Genomic DNA, 18,072 nt, shown 5'->3' with positions numbered 1-18,072 from the left:
GCAAAACTCTTCTGAAATTTAATTAGATTTGAAAACTTGTAAGTAGGAAATTGTTGCATTTTTTTTTTCATTAGTTAGCTTATCTTTGTGCTCACTTAGAAATTATCTTTTGTATAACATATATTTTACTATCTGATATTTTTATATGACATCATTTGTCCAAGGGGTTGAGATTAATTGGTTAAAACGTTGGGTTTTAATTGTGAAGACCCAAGTTCAATTCCCCATAGGGACATCTAAAGTGGAATTCTAAGTTGACTCTTGGTCTTTGATAATTGGCTTCTATTATGGAGGTGGTTTTTATATAAAAGTGGATTTCTAAGGTGACTCTTGGTTTTTCATAGGTGATTTCTAAGATGTTTGCTTGTAAGGACCTTGTATTGGTCTAATGTTGATCCTCATATGAGCAAGATATCTGTAATCGATATTCAATTCAAAAAATATGAAATTATTTTATTTCATTAAATTCATGTTTTGATACATCCTTTTTTTTTCAACTAGAAAGCTTGGTTATTGCTTTACAAATTATGTTATTGCTTGACTTTTTGTTGATCTCTTTTTGTATTTGACATCTATAATCAATAACAGGCAGTACTGAAGAATACTGGAAGAGGCAAGATGCTGCACATACTGTTGCATTGGTAAAAGATTTTTCAAACCTTATCTTAGGGTATTCATTCTTCAGTTCATTTTACAAGTTTTTGTTGGATATAATATTGTTGAGAGGAATTAACAAAAGGAAATTTTCTTCTTCTTGTAATATATTCAACTATGAAGTTAATTAGGATTGATAATTAACCATTAGTTTTTAAAATTGATGAGCACACAATTATACTAAGAGGGAGGGGGGTGGTTAGTTAATTAGTATAATACAATCTTTTACTTTTTAACTCAACAACCACAATAACATCAATAGCACAATATTATTCACATAAGATCTAACAATTATGCAACTCAAGTAGAACACACGATTTACGCGGAAACCTTTATGGGAAAAAAACCATGGCAAAACCGTGTAGGCACCAACCCACTGGAGACACCGATCCCTCCTTTAGGAAGCACCTACTTCCAAAATCAAAGTTCCACCTTTTGAATGTTACTTCTTCAATTGTTGATAGTGAATTTGATCTTCTTCATAAAATTCTTCTTCTTATTCATATATACCCTCCTTCACAAAATTGCATATACTCTCCTCAAATTTCCATATATTCTCACTTGTGCATGCTCCGTGATTAATTTGAATGATCTCTATATTTACATTATATCTTCATTTGCTCCACACATATATCTCTTTGAAAGATCTTATATATTCTTCATTGCTCCACACATATATCTCTTTGAAAGATCTTATATATTCTTCATTGCTCCACTTTCTTATTCACAAATCTACATACACATTTTAATATATTTCTGCTTTGCGTATACTCAGATCTTTTTATTTTGCTTGTAAATCTGCTTCAAATCTAATGGTATCTCCTTGTGTTGCATCCCATCAACCTTTCTATTCCATCTTCTTTTATTCCACTCATTTTCATGCCTCTTTATTTAGAGGATGCGGTTTCTTCCAAGGGAGACAACTTTTGATTATTACAATAAGGGTTGGCCATCTTTAAATTAATTTCAGCACTCCCTTTGATAACTTAAACTCTATTTGTGATTATGTTATCCTTTTACATTCATTTGCATTAATTAATCCAAAGGTTCTTTCGTTTCAAGCTCATATCAATGTTAGGCTCAGCAGATGCAAACATCACTCTATCATGGCACAGATCATAAAGAAATATATTACCATTTCCTTTGTGGTGTAGAACAGCATGGTATCAAGAAATAGTAGGATGCTTCAAAACAAAATCACATTAATCACTCCGGTTGATCCTTTGTGCATTAGTAAATACAAATTTTAGTTCCTTGACAAACTGTGTAAGTTGACTGCTTGTGTTGCAAGAAGTACTCCACAAATATCTTTGGATCCTTTTCCAATGCATTTGCATGCTCATCATCAATATGTGTTGATCGTTTTCTAAATCGATTTCCCTGTGCAAAGCCTCATCTTCATTCCGAAGTTCTGTAGGTATAGGATTCATTGTCATCATTTAGCGTCAACAACATCATAACCATTCTCATTGAAGTCATGTTGAACTCTAGCAAAGAAACGATCAGTTATATTGCTTTTGATAGCTAGTTCCATTTTATCATATTGGCCATTATGATGCTCTCCTTCCAATCCATTTGTGATTATGTTTATCTCTTAATAAAGCAAAGCAAAACTCCCAGTGGCTGCTGATTGCAATAATTTAATAGTGGATGACCACATAGAATATATGCTTCATTTAATATTATGTGAGTCTATTTCAAAGCTTGTGCTATTATTCTCTCTGCTACATCATAGTTTAAATCTCTGCACATTAGTGTTTCTCCTTTGAAGGTGGCACATTTGCTATTGCCCTCTCATATATCTCCCTTATCTGTTACTCATATTGAAAACTCCTTTGACATCAATGACAATATGCTTGCCATCAATCTTAGACAATGAATTCCTTCTTGACATCAATGGCAACATTATTTCCAACAAAGATAATGGTTAATTAGATAAAATGGTGTCTATTGGTAAAGGGTGAATGCAAATATACCCTCAAGTGTTGTGAAAAGGGGATCCCGTATTATATCATCATTTTTTTCATTATGATTTTTTTGATTTGAATTGTTTAGCTAACAATTTTGCCGCTATTACGCGCATCCATTTTCTTATAATTTACCTGAATGAACAATTCAGTCATTGTGGTATCAAAGCTAGTTTTCCCATTTTGGCTGTGGCTTAGTTTTCTTTTTTGATTGCCATTCATTTTTTGCTTTTGCTTATGTCTATCTCCTATCCTACATTCCTCCCTTATTCAAGGTAATATCTGTTTAGAAAATGTCTTTTAAAGATTTCATGCAGAGCATTAAATCGCCTTTGAGCGTGGAGAAGAATCATATAGATCTTCATGGAATATGAAGATACCACTTTAGCTTAATGATCTTCCAGAATATATTGGAAATGTTTGATGTATGCCGTGTTTTACCTTTTATTAGTTGACATGACAACTATAGAAGCCAGAAAAGATTGGTACAAGCTTCCTATTCTGTTGTCCAAGGACCATAATTTCTTAGAATTTTCTAATTGTATATTGATCTTTGATGCACTCATTTTTTGAACTTTTCTGTGTAAAGAAACTTGAACAGTATAGTCTTCCACCAACATACATCAAAAACTATAGTAAATATGAGTTTGTATAAAGGAGACTATTTCTATAATAGATTTGTGTATCTTATTCTTATTTATATATGTTATATAAAGCATAGTTGAAAAACTCGGACTCGCCACGGACTCGGCAAACCAAAAATTTGGACTCGGACTCGGACTCGTGAAAGACTCGGCAAAAAAAAAAACCGTAGTTTTACAAAAAAACATAAAGAAATTAATGCATTTAGAGAACATAACAGCCATAATTGAAGCATTACACATGTCACATACTCATAGTTTCAAACTTTTAACTCTAAAATGTATAATACCAAGATTTCTTCAATGCTAATTATGCTTTTATATGGAGCCTAATCAGACTCGGAGGTTAAATTTTCCTTACTTCCATCGACGCAATTTCCCCTTATATTTTTCGACGAGGGTTTGGGGGCAACGCCCCCAAGTTGGGGTCAAGGGGCATCGTCGAAGGATCCTGAAATTTGACTAAGTCTGGAAAATTGAAGAATCCTCCAAAAACTAGATTTTGCATTATAACTCCTGGAGGTCCGAAACCACTCTCAAACATCCTGACAGTATATATGGAATATAACTTAAAGTCTGGAATGTCATCCTGATCTTCAAATGCCCTGAAATTTGGCTAAGTCTGGAATGTCTTCCTAATCCTGAAATCTGACTAAGTCTGGAAAATTGAAGAATCCTCCAAAAACTAGATTTTGCATTATAACTCCTGGAGGTCCGAAACCACTCTCAAACATCCTGACAGTATATATGGAATATCTTTCTTCTTTCTTATACTTAAATGTTATATTCCATATATGAATCCTGACGGAGAGACCAAATTTTTTCACATGTTAAACTCAATTTTAAAGCTTGCATGACATTTTTTCTGGGTCGCGCGAGTCCATCTGAAAGACTCGCGAGTCCATGCAAAAGACTCGCGCGAGTCCTTGCAAAAGACTCGCGAGTCTTTCAGATGGACTCGCCGGACTCCCCTCGCGAGTCCTTGGCGAGTCGACTCGTGGCTCCCATGGACTCGCGAGTCCGTGGCGAGTCCACGAGTTTTAAAACTATAAAGACAAAGAAAGTAGATGAAACAATCAAAAAAGGTATTTATTTACTAATTCTATTGCAGAATTGCTATGTGTCTGTCCAATTGGTAGCTGTTATTGATTGGGATACATGTATCAATAACAAATGAGCTACATGAGAATCTGAGATACATTTAGTCCTCAATCTTCAATACCATCAACTTCAACAACAAAACTAGGAGAAGACCTGAATAGTCTTTACTACACAGGAGGTTAATGGGGATGATGCTTGCTATCCTTTAGATCAAGTGCAACTAAGGATGCATTGAAACTAGAAGGGTAAAATTTGAACTGTGTTGCTCTCAAAATTTGTGTGAGGTCAATCCTGAGTTGTGGATTTGACCTTTGTCTTTGCAGATTTGATCTTTTGTTGCAAATTCAACCCTGATGCCTGCAGACTTTTTATGTTTTCAAATGTAGACTCACCTGATATTTATACTTGCAGTGGGAAAATTGGGGTGTTATTGTGCACCTATTGAGGTTTGCTATTATAGAGGTTTTTCCTTCATCAATCCTGGTGGATCTATTCAACAATTTTGATGAATATAGGAAGACATTAGGAATTAAAGAGAATGACGTTGCAATGATGAGCATAACTTGGAACTTGAAACTTGAACAAAAATGTTAAGGGCGATGCAATAACTAAGGCAACCAAGGTGTTAAAATAGGGTTTTGGAAATTGTCAACAAGGAGATTAGCACAATAAAAAATGTTGATGCAAAACAGTATAATGGCATAGTGAGAATGATTTTGAGAACAATAATGGTAGGGGGGAGTGATTGTCTGAGACTTATCCATAATAGTGTGTAATAATGAGTGATCCTAGATGATGGATGGTGGCCAAGGTTGATGTCTTTTTATAAACAATCTAGGCACACTATTTGAAAGTTTTGGCATGGGAATCAACATGTAACAATTAGTTGAAACTGAGTTGGCTTGGCTTAAGGTGAAATTTAGATTTTGAAAATGTGGTTTGAATTCACAAATCAGATTTGACCTTGGTAGTCAGATTGATAATTTATCCTATAGGAATTGTCTGAGTAGAAGTTAAATTTTGTTATAAAAGTCAATTGGAAATTTGAGTCATGGGAGTGCCAAATCTATTAAAATCGTGTACTAGGGCAATGTACCTGGGAATCGGATGCAAACTGGTGTAAAACAAAAATTTATGTGTAGATTATGCATTTTTCACATCATCTTTAATCAAGCAAGCGTTGTAGAGAGCCTCATGGTTTTGATGAGTATGGAAAAAACTAATTTGTAAGTGGGAAAAATAAATGTGGTTGCAGATACGCTATTTAGAATGCATGCCATATATTTAATGTCTTGATGGATGAAAGTAAATGTGTAGATTATGCATTTTCACATCATCTTTAATCAAGCAAGCATTGTAGAGAGCCTCATGGTTTTGATGAGTATGGAAAAAACTAATTTGTAAGTGGGAAAAATAAATGTGGTTGCAGATATGCTATTTAGAATACATGCCATATATTTAATGTCTTGATGGAAGTGCCTTTAAGGAGCTAGGAAAAAGATGGATGGTTTCTAAGAAGAAATTCAATAGAGCAGGATGTTAAGTTGTTGACTTCAAAATAGAGGATAATCTGTGACAGCATAATGGTGCAATAAGGATTCGAACTGTTGCAGAATTGAGTTATGATGTTGCTTTAGTAAAAAGATAGAGGTGGACATAAGTATAGTTCTTAATTCTTATACCATCCATGTGCATTCCCTAGTAATTTGGTCAATGTTTCATCTGATCTCTGAACTGACTACTCAAATGTTACTGATGTCTGATTTGCTCACTTGCAAATTTTCCTAGGCACCATTTATTTTTGTTACATGCTACATTTCTATAGCTCATTTTTTCCCCTTCATTGTTTTGGTTTTATTGTTAGTTTTTCTCTACATCTGCTTGTTATAAATATATTTAGTGGCCATTTTTAGTTTGGGAACCTTTTTCTTGTTGATTGCAGGCCTTCTTTGATGATTTATTCCCTTAATCTGCATATTTGTCTTGTGGCCTTATTCATTCTTTCTTCAACCACTTTGAGGCTTGTTAGTCCCTTAGCTGACTTTGTTTTATTTCACTTCCATTTCATTAATTTAATATTCCACTATTTCAAACATGCGTTACTTTTGAATCTAATTTCCAAACTGTAAACAAATTCTATGTTGCATTTCATTTTTATTTCAATCATGTTCAAATAAAAGCTGGTTTTGTGTTGGTACTAATTTTGCTTATGTTGACCAATATATATATTTGTAGGTTGTATGGCAAGGGCTAGGGCTGGATGGAGGTAGTGGTGTGGGAAATTGGACTGAGTATGTTATTTGTAAATATACTTTTTTCTTTCTGTTTCAGATGCATATTGTGGTACATAGAAAATGATACAATAACTATTATTAGCACGAGTTTTCTCAATGTCTATTTGGTCTGTTGAAGTCAAACTCTAAAGATTCATGTTTAATCTATTTCCTTCTATTTCATTACACCAAAAAGCTCATGGGTGTAACAATAAATGCATATCCTTATTATGTGTCCACACTTCTATTATATTCTGTTCATTTTTTCCTGCACATAAGCTTTTTAACAGTGGCCAGAATGTTATAACTGCAAATTTAAAGGTCTTTTTAAGGAAATGAGGGAAAATTAAACAAACTGCCCCACCAATGATATATACTAGCTTGAAGGTAAATGCGTATCATGTGAAGTGTGATGGATTTAAAATTTGCATATGATTACATGTGCAAATGATTGACATAAATACTTCAATTGTTTAAGTCCTCAATTGATTGTCTATTGTAGCTGTACGTTATTTGTTTCTTGTACCCACATTTAGGGACTAGATAGTATGCAAATATAGAGTGCTTTGTTAGAAAACGAAGGAAAAAGAAACAGACTGCCCCACCAATGATATATATACCAGTTTGAAGGTAATGCCTATCATGTGAAATGTAATGGATTTGAAATTTGCATATGATTACATGTACAAATAATTGTCATAAATACTTTAATTGTTTAAGTGCTCAATTTATTGTCTATTGTAGCTGCACGTTCTTTGTTTGTTGTACACCCACCGCCCCCCCACCCCCCCCACGCGCGCGCACACATAGACACACACATATATCAATCAGATTGTCTCCTCATTTTGTTAGCATTTTAATTCACACTATTCAGTGCAACACAAAACGAGATAGATGTGTGATAAAACTACTTTTTGAACTAGAAGAGGAAGTGTCCTATAAACAAAAAATAAACTAAAAACCCTTATCTAAACAATACGTATTGGTATATTTTTATGGGCAATTTATGCATCACGAACGGAACTAAAGGGAGGTCGTTTTGGATTCACTTAAGGAAAACAGTTGACATACACTTGAACTCAGGGAAAAAGGTTGTTATGTTTTTTGATTGGAAGTAAACCCTATGATAATCACACAATGTTCAACTAAAGGCAAAAATTGAATTATGCCTCTATACATAAGGATAAGATTGGTTTGAACAGTAGCCCGCATAGGTAGCGAAGTTGGCTTGGGTTGTGGGTTTGCTCCCCTATAAGAACCCAACTTGGCTCTCCTCTGCTGATTGTTTCTTTTGAATGCAGTTGATTTGAATTTGTTTTGGTTTTTGAATGTTTATGGATTTTTTTTGTGTTTTTTGGTAATAATGAGCAATGATACAATACTGAAATAAACTCCTATGCTTAAAATAAATCTAAAACAATAATATTACTGCTGGAATTAATTTATGAGACTATCAAGGGAATGTTTGTTCTATTCTATGGCCAATATGCCTGAAAAACAAATTCATTACAATGTAAGATAAAAACCTGATTTTTGCTGTCCCAGTAGATGAAAATCTGCAAACTGCAAATTTTAATCTTAAATTTTTTTTATTGTTCACGCAGCACTGTAGCACTCCATACGGCGGCACTGTTCACGCGGCACTGTAGTAGTCCATACGGAGGTACTGTAGCAATTCGTACCGTACTTGTTAATCACCAAAATTTCTTCAATAAATCTGCAATAATCTCCCATGAATTTATTCTTCAATTCTGCACAATTAGATGCAAATAAGACCTTTGAATGAAGTCTTCCTGAAACCAAATATCACTGAATATTTCATCAGCTCAGATGGTGAACATTGAAGCAACTACGTCCTCCAATGGTGGCTGAAAACCCTAGTCTCCAGAGCAAAACCCTTTCAATTTCACAATGTCAAAATAGCAAAATAGCAATTCCCCCCTTCTTTCCAAACTCAACGCTATATATCCTTTTTGCAAATCGTACCCTAATCCTCTTAATTACAATTTTGCTTGTAGTTTCATTTAATTTCACTTTGGGTGTCAAAACGATTTTAATCATTAAATGGGCATTTAATTTTAATATTTCAACAGTCTGGCTCAGATAATTTAATTAAAAACATGGCCCCGTCTAATGATGAGTTGACCCTCAAGTTAAGTGATTATAATATAAAGTCACTTTATAACTTTATTATTAAATCACTTAATAATAAATGCTAAGTTATTCAAACTTGTCTAACTCCATGAATACTTTGAATTTAGGTATGCCGTCTGAAACTGGAGCTCACCAGTTGACCACCCATATGACCATGATGTCTGCTAAAAATAGCAGGGGTCCATCTCCAATTGCTAAAAATAGCTTGACCAAGCAAAACTCAAAGCAAAACTCATCATAAACAAACTCTGGCAACCCAGAAGTGTACTCTGCTCTGTCCCCGGAAGATCTCCACGCCAAGGTGACCCTCTGAGGGTCTTTGATAGGCTAATCACAAGCTAGAGTGATGTCTTTAGCTAGAAGGGGACATCACAGTCCGCCCTTCCTGAAATTGCTTGTCCTCAACCAATCTCAACTCTGGATGCTGTAAAATCTCCTCACTCTCCCAAGTAGCATCCTCTACCGGCAAATCCTTCCACTTCACCAAATATTCTCGGATGGTACGTCTCCTCAAGTTCCTCTCTCTGAAATCAATGATAGCCTCCAATATCAAAACAAGTTTTCCCTCATCATCCAGGGGTGGTAGTACTGTAGAAGGCACAATATGATGTCCTAGTGCCTTCTTGAGGCGTGACACATGAAAAACGTTGTGCACCTTGCTCTCCGCCGGCAAATCTAACTCATAAGCCACCTCTCCCACTTTCCTAATAATCCTAAATGGACCATAGTATCGTGGCTTAAGTTTCTCGGCACCACTCTTCTTGAGAGTGGATTGACGGTAAGGCTGTAACATAAGATACACCATATCTCCAACCTCAAAAGTCCGCTCAGTCCTCTTCTGATCTGCATACTGCTTCTGCTGATTCTGTGCCTTAGTTATATTATCCTTGAGAGTCTTAACAATGTCTTGACTCTCTTGTAACAAATCACCTGCACTGGGCACTCTACTGTCACTCAAAAGCAGATCCATAAAATTGGGTGCCTCATACCCATACAGGGCCATAAAGGGTGACATCTGAATAGACATGTGATAAGTGGTATTGTAGCAATACTCACAGAGACAAATCCACTTTACCCATGCCTTCTGTTGCCCTACTATATAATTTCTGAGATATCCCTCCACCCATTTGTTCACTATCTCCATCTGACCATTTGTCTGAGGGTGGTAGCTAGTACTCGGAGTGAGCTCTGTTGCACACAACCTGAATAGCTCCTGCCAAAAGTGACTCATAAACTTGCTATCCCTGTCACTCACAATGCTCCGAGGTAAGCCATGTAATCTGAATATCTCCTTGAAGAACAACTCTGCCACCTGTGTAGCTGTGTATGTAGCAGTGATCGGAAAGAAGTGTGCAAACTTCGTAAGGCGATCCACAACCACATATATGCAGTCCCTGCCTTGGGCTCTAGGTAGTCCTGTGATGAAGTCCATAGACAAACACTCCCACTTCCTATTAGGAATCGGAAGTGGCTGAAGTAAACCAGCTGGATAGGAGTGTTCTTGCTTATTCTGCTGGCAGGTGGGACACTCCCTAACATACTGAAGTACCTCTACTTTGAGCCCTTTCCATGTGAAGCGCTCTCTAATCTGCCGGTATGTCTTGTAGAAACCAGGATGTCCTGCCATAGGTGAATCATGAAAAGATTTCAGAACCATCCTCCTCACTGCTGATCCTAGAACCAAAAATATTCGCCCTTTGTAAATGATGAGCTCATTCACAAGGGTGTATCTGCTGTCCTGAATAGTCCCATCTATGAATCCAGCTGCCCAAGTATCCTTTGCATACTCTGCAAGGATCAAGTGTCTCCAATCCTCCATTATGTCTGTCAATAATTTCAAATGGGGCCTACATGATAAGGCATCAGCAACTACATTCTGTGTCCCCTTAAAATATGTAATGTCAAAGTCATAGGACTGTAACTTGCTCACCCACTTCTGCTGCCTATCATTGAGATCTCGCTGCCCCAAAAAGAGTTTTAGGCTATTATGGTCGGTTTTGATACAAAATTTGCTACCTACCAAATATTGCCTGAATTTAGCCAAAGCATGCATAATGGCTAACATCTCCTTATCATATATGCTGAAGCTCCACTCTGGCCCTCTCAATTTCCTGCTCTCGTAAGCAATAGGGTGCTTCTCCTGCATAAGCATCGCTCCAATGCCCTCTCCAGAAGCATCATAGTGTAGCTCAAAAGGTTTGCTGAAATCTGGTAATGCTAACACTGGACAAGAAGTCATCAACTCCTTAAATTTCTCAAAACACTTCTGTGCCTCAGGAGTCCACAAGAAAGCTCCCTTTCTCATCAAATCTGTCAAGGGTGCTGCATGCCTGGAATATCCATCCACAAACCTCCTGTAGAAACCACATAATCCTAGAAAGCCCCTCAACTGTGTAAGGTTCACCGGTGAAGGCCACTCCACAATGGCACGAATCTTTTCAGGATCCATGCGTACGCCCTCTGCACTGATGATGTGACCCAGGTACAACAACTCTGTCATGCCCAAATCACACTTTGACTCCTTTGCATACAAGGACTCTCTGCCCAATATATCCAACACCGTGTCAAGGTGAACCAAGTGCTCCTCCCAAGATCTACTGTACACCAAGATATCATCGAAGAAGACAAGTACAAATTTCCTCAACTGAGGATGGAAAACCCGATTCATTGTTGCCTGAAAGGTAGCAGGTGCATTAGTTAGCCCAAATGGCATAACTACAAAGTCAAAATGGCCACAATGACATCTAAAGGCTGTCTTCTCAATGTCCTGCTCTCTAACTCTGATCTGGTGATAACCTGATCTCAAATCTATCTTTGAGAAGAAGCAAGCTCCATGAAGCTCATCTATCAACTCATCGATCCTAGGAATGGGGTACCTGTTTTTAATTGTCTTCCTATTAAGCACCCTGTAATCAATGCACATCCTCAATGTCCCATCCTTCTTCTTCACTAAGACCACTGAAGAAGCGAAAGGAGACTTACTTGGTCTAATGTGGCCCATAGCAAGTAACTCCTTTACGGTTTTCTCAATTTCATCCTTAAACCTCTTCAGATGCCTGTAAGGTGTAATCATGATGGGCTTAGCCCCCTCCTCTAACTCAATGATGTGCTCAATACCCCTGTCTGGTGGTCTACCTGGTGGAATGTCACTGAACACCTTAGAGTGTTTAACTCTAAGCTCCTGAATATCAGGAGGATATTCAGTCTTCTACTCTCCCTCCTGTGATGGCATCAACATGCACTCTGCTGCCCACTCTACCTGATCATGTCGAATCAATCTAGCCATCCTCCGGAAAGAAACCATCCTGAGATCATTGTCCCTGATTGCCTTAAGAATATGTGTCTTCCCATTCACTTTAAACCTCATCTCCATCTCCTTGAGGTTAAGAGTGAACTCCCCAATATCATGCAACCAACTCATCCCAAGGACTATATTTGTATCTCCCATAGGCACAACATAGAAATCTGCCTTAAAGTCATAATTATTAACTTTCAATGGGAGTCCAGTGATTTTACAATCACATTTGAGGACATAGCCATCAGCTACCCTCACTCAAATTCCCCCAAACTCCTTTGTTTGTATGCCACGCTTCTCCACCATCCTAGCATCAATGAAATTATGAGTGGCACCTGTATCAACCAAAGTTATAACTCGCTGTCCAGTAAGCACTCCTCTCATCCGGAATGACCCTTCCTGCCTAATACTAGTGAGACGAGCTTCCCTAAGTTGCCCATCTCCTTCCCCATCCTTGGACTCCATTTTAGACAAGTTTTCAGCCTTGTCTTCCTCTTTTTCACCATCTATTTCCTCTATATCAGACTGCTGGTCTGAATTATCTGATTCTGATTCCTCATAGTATGCCCACATAACTCTGTTAGCTTTGCCCTTTGGTCTAAGAGGACAATCATGGTTTGCATCATAGGGTCCCTTACAGTAGAAACATAATTTTTTCTTCCTCAAATCATTTAATGTTTCCCTGTCAAAAGGTGCTGAAGTTTTATCTTTAGAATCATTTTTAAAATCAGTCCTCTCTGGTTTTTTATAAAATTGTTTGTTATCCTTACTAGAAGATGCTCCTTTGGACTGAAATTTGTTTGTTGGGACTGCATGTTCCATACTTCTTGCCTTTTTCATAGCTTCTTGTAAAAAAATAGGATCAAATGCCTTTATCCAACCTCTCAGTGGTTCGGATAGGCCCCCTCAATGAAAATAACTAACAATCTACGCTCCGAAATGTTTGGCACCATGACTGCCAACCGATGAAATTCACCAATGAAATACTCCAAGTTGCCTGTTTGTTTTAGCTGTGCTAAGTCCCGGAAGTAAACCTCTGGATCTTTCTTGTCAAATCTTTCAACCAACCTATCCACGAAGTCCTGGTACTCTGTCACCTGATTATGCTGAAGTGATACGATACCATGGTACCACCAATCATGTGCTACTCCCTCCAAATGCAAAGTGGCGTATTTGATAGCTTCAATCTCTGTCATTGGCCTCAGTGCCAAAAATTTGTCAATCTTATGAATCCAAGCTTGAGCTGTCATCTTACCACTCTCATCAAATGTAGGCATAGTAAGCTTGCCTTTAACCCTATTCAACTCACTATTTTGACCTCTAGGCCTCCTATCCTGTCTGAGTGACCTGTAATGCTCTCTCCTCTAATTAACAAACCTCTCAAATGTCATCCTCTCTCGCACCTGTGGAGCTAATAGATCCCATTCGTCATTCGCAGCCATGAGGATATCTGCGAACATCTCCTCTCCTGGTTCTTCTGTAGGTGCTACCTCAGGCTCATCTCTAATGAAGGTAGGACGTGTAGGCCTGTCTGCTGTCCTGGAATGAGTCCTATGAGCTCTAGGTGACCCCACTGCACTCCTATTATCCCCTTGCTCCTGATTCTGTCTGTCTTGTGGGTTCATGCGCTCAATCATGGTGGTGAGTGCCTGCAAGGCCTAAGCCATCTGCTGCTGTCCTGTAGCCATTGCTCTGAAAAATTCCCTTGTTTCTTGCTCCTCATTCCTATTGCCTCTAGGTGGGCTACACTCTTGCCTGTCACCCATGGTGCCCGACTGCCTGTCAAATTCTTGTTCCCTGTCAAACAAAGCTCGCCTGCGAGTGTAATATCTGTGAGAGCCAACCTCAGGCGGCTGCATGTGATTGCTAAACCCTCAGGATGGCAGGATTCGGCTCTGATACCAATGTAAAAACCCTACTTGGCTCTCCTCTGCTGACTGTTTCTTTTGAATACAGTTGATTTGAATTTGTTTTGGTTTTTGAATGTTTATGGATTTTTTTTGTGTTTTTTGGTAATAATGAGCAATGATACAATACTGAAATAAACTCCTATGCTTAAAATAATTCTGAAACAATAATATTACTGCTGGAATTAATTTATGAGACTATCAAGGGAATGTTTGTTTTGTTCTATGGCCAATATGCCTGAAAACAAATTCATTACAATGGAAGATAAAAACCTGATTTTTGCTGTCCCAGTAGATGAAAATCTGCAAACTGCAAATTTTAATCTCAAAATTTTTTTACTGTTCACGCAGTACTGTAGCAGTCCGTGCGGCGGCACTGTTCATGCGGCACTGTAGCAGTCTGTACGACGGTACTGTAGCAATCCGTACCGTACTTGTTAATTACCAAAATTTCTTCAATAAATCTGCAATAATTTCCCATGAATTTATTCTTCAATTCTACACAATTAGATGCAAATAAGACCTCTGAATGAAGTCTTCCTGAAACCAAATATCACTGAATATTTCATCAGCTCAGATGGTGAACATTGAAGCAACTACGTCCTCCAATGGTGGCTGAAAACCCTAGTCTCCAGAGCAAAACCCTTTCAATTTCACAATGTCAAAATAGCAAAATAGCAATTCCCCCCTTCTTTCCAAACTCAACGCTATATATCCTTTTTGCAAATCGTACCCTAATCCTCTTAATTACAATTTTGCTTGTAGTTTCATTTAATTTCACTTTGGGTGTCAAAACGATTTTAATCATTAAATGGGCATTTAATTTTAATATTTCAATAGTCTGGCTCAAATAATTTAATTAAAAACATGGCCCCGTCTAATGATGAGTTGACCCTCAAGTTAAGTGATTATAATATAAAGTCACTTTATAACTTTTTTATTAAATCACTTAATAATAAATGCTAAGTTATTCAAACTTGTCTAACTCCATGAATACTTTGAATTTAGGTATGCCGTCTGAAACTGGAGCTCACCAGTTGACCACCCATATGACCGTGATGTCTGCTAAAAATAGCAGGGGTCCATCTCCAATTGCTAAAAATAGCCTGACCAAGCCAAACTCAAAGCAAAACTCATCATAAACAAACTCTGGCAACTCAGAAGTGTACTCTGCTCTGTCCCCGGAAGATCTCCACGCCAAGGTGACCCTCTATCCAATCCTACCAGCGTACGAGGGTCTTTGATAGGCTAATCACAAGCTAGAGTGATGTCTCTAGCTAGAAGGGGACATCACATCCCCATTGGTCTCAGGTTCGACTTTGAGGCCTGGATATCACTCGATGCACCTAGCAAGCGGGTTGCTTGGTACATCCCCAGTGACTAGTCTTGCCTCAACTCACCCCAAATGAGCGTTGGGCTGGATTGCGGGGATACCCTGTGTCAACAAAAAAAAAGACTGGTTTGAACACTAAATAAGAAAATGGAAATTACATACAAAGCTTTTAGACCCACTTGATTGAAACTTGCAATACAAAGCTTGCAATTAAGAGTAAATTACTTCAATTCACTTCATCTACATGCATCATTGATCATACATTATAAGCTAACCAACTTACAATTACTATAATACAAAACTTCCAATAACTTTTAAGCAGTATTCAACTCATAAAAACACGATAACACATAAGACATAGAACACTTCAATGTCAATTTGAATCATTATTTGTTAAAATAATATTAATATCTATTCTATAATGGTCATCTTCTATTCTTAGTGGTCATCTTAGTTGTCGACTTATTTAGATATTTAGCTTTTTAGTCGACTTATTTAGCTTTTTTAGTTCGTTAAGTGAAACTATTGCTTCTTTATTAAAGATGCATAGTTAGCTTTTTATTATTTAGCTTTTTAAGCTTTATTTAGTACTTTAAGCATTTTAGCTTTTTAGTTTTTACTTATAATGACTAGTTCTTAATTTAGAATGTCATCTTGTAAACTCTTTATATACGGTTGTATATCGTTGAATAATTAATTCGATTATTTTGAGCAATCAACTTTTCATGGTATTAGAGCGGGTCAATAGGGTTCTTTAGGATTTGACGAATTTTTAAATAAAAATTCGAGGTCTTCTTTCTGAAATTTTTTCTAGAATTTTTTAATTGATTTTTTGATGAAAAAAATCGTTAATGAGATTTTTGGGTTTCACATACAGTGTGAAGTTTGCATGTAGGGTTTTTGCAAGTTTTTCTTGCTTGCATCGGATTTTTCGCAAATTTTTTTTGGAGATTTCGCGATTGTTTAAAGTCTTTGTTTTCTGCTTGCCCGCGATTTCCATTTCGGCAGCGCAAATCTTCTCATGTATTTTGCAAATTTTTCTCAGAGATAGATGCCATTTTTTGCGTTCTCCCGACAGCGACTGGTGTTTGCTCGCGATTTGTCTCTCGACGTGTTTTGTTTCGCGATTTTTCTAGGCGTCTACAGTGCTAGCGGCAACAACAAAGGTTTTCAGAACCCGCGTTTTTTGTTTACTCCCACGGTTTTTTGCCGTCGGCTTTTTTGGACCAACGTTTTGGCGGGCGTGATATTTTCCAGTTTTTGTTTTTTTTTCGACGATGCGATTGCATTTTTTGGGCGTCGCGATTTTTTGTGTGCAATGTTTGTTTTGTGCAACACCTTGCGTTCATGTTCATGTCCGTTTTTTTCTCTGCTCGCATTTTTCGAGGCGACGATTTGTTAGGTGGCTTGTGTGTTTTTTACTTCCTGTTTTCTGCTCATGATGGGAGCTAAATGTCGTCTAGGGTTTCTTTTTGTCCGCAATTTGGGTTCCTGTTTTCTAATAGTTGTCTTGGGTTTTATAATTTTCGTCCCTTAAAAAAAAATATTTTTAGGTTTTCTTGTTTTGGGGTTTATAAGTTTTTCACTTTAAAAATTATTCTAGGTTTTATCTATTTTTCCTGAAAATTTTTTTGCTGGTTTTTTCGATTTTTTCCTCAAAAATCATTTGTAATACGCAAAATTCACGTGTGATTTTGTGATTCGTGAAGTTCTCAGGGTTTGACATTTTTCTCCACAAAAATCGTGCTTTGTTGCAATCAGTTTTGGGTCGCACTGCTAGGGAAAACATCTGCAACCATGGTATCTTGCAGTCTATTTTGGAGTTGTTGAAGCAAACAGTGCTCAGTTTTCTTCTACAAAAGGGTTTGCTGATTTTTCTTCAAAATCATGGTTTTAGGCTTCAACAATTCGTGTTGAAATTAATAGCCAGATCGAATTAGTTAGTTTAAATTTTAAATGACAATTAAAATTTAAAACATATTGTAATATCTTAAAGCATGGTCCTATAAGCCACATGTAATGTGCTATGAGGGGGGCAAATATAACTTGTAATTCACATGATAGGTCAAGACCTATTTCATTAAACTTGTAAATGTAACGTGCTTAAGGTTATTTTATTTTGGCGCCAACTTGTATCTTGACTCCTAGCCGACATGGAGAAATAAATTGTTAGAGTCTCCTATAAAGGCAATATGAACTTCATTGTGAATACACATTCATTTTCACAGCTATTATTCAATCTGCTTTAGCAATCTAACTGGTGCGAAGCTGGTCATGCGAACTAGATTGGAGATTGAGCGAAATTATTGCGTATTCTGAGCATCCAAATCTGCCACTCAGACCTGCGATTTGTGTGCCATTTCTGGGCGAGTTCAGGCAACATATTGTGCCTAGTTGATGTGCTAATTTAGTTAATCTACTGGGCAATCTTATCTGAATCTACTGGGTGAATTTGTAGTTTGTCTTGATTGCGATCTCTCTCTCCTAGTGGCGCCAAAATCTCAGACGACAAATCAGGTTTATACATTAGCATATCACAGTGACTTCAATTAGGCAAAGTTCTGCCGTAGATTGGTGATTAATCAGATAAGTAATCTGATCTTCATTGTTCTTATAATTTGCTCATGATAAAGGATTTTGATTTGGATCTTTGATGTTGGGTTTTTCCTCCGAGAGGGAGGTTTTCCCAAGGTGTTATGGTGTTTTGTGTCTCTTGTGTATTTGCATTTGACTTGTTTCTGAGTTTT

General features: G+C 37.2%; 1 protein-coding gene across 7 annotated transcripts in view; it reads left to right on the top strand.

Annotated features, from left to right (window-relative positions):
• LOC131059757 (D-aminoacyl-tRNA deacylase) overlaps positions 1 to 18,072 on the top strand; it is a 220,881-nt gene that overhangs the window by 127,658 nt on the left and 75,151 nt on the right. For 6 of the 7 annotated variants that reach the window (XM_057992795.2, XM_057992797.2, XM_057992794.2 and 3 more), the window contains 2 exons: positions 589 to 641; positions 6,599 to 6,654. In XM_057992795.2, the coding sequence (XP_057848778.2) occupies positions 589 to 641; positions 6,599 to 6,654 (109 nt within the window). Of the gene's footprint in view, positions 1 to 588; positions 642 to 6,598; positions 6,655 to 8,240; positions 8,300 to 18,072 lie in introns of all 7 variants that reach the window. The other variant, XM_057992798.2, reaches the window with a different exon arrangement.

This window comes from Cryptomeria japonica, chromosome 3, assembly GCF_030272615.1.
Source record: "Cryptomeria japonica chromosome 3, Sugi_1.0, whole genome shotgun sequence".
In the NCBI taxonomy this organism is placed as follows: Eukaryota; Viridiplantae; Streptophyta; class Pinopsida; order Cupressales; family Cupressaceae; genus Cryptomeria; species Cryptomeria japonica.
This window is presented reverse-complemented; position numbering and strand designations above follow the sequence as displayed.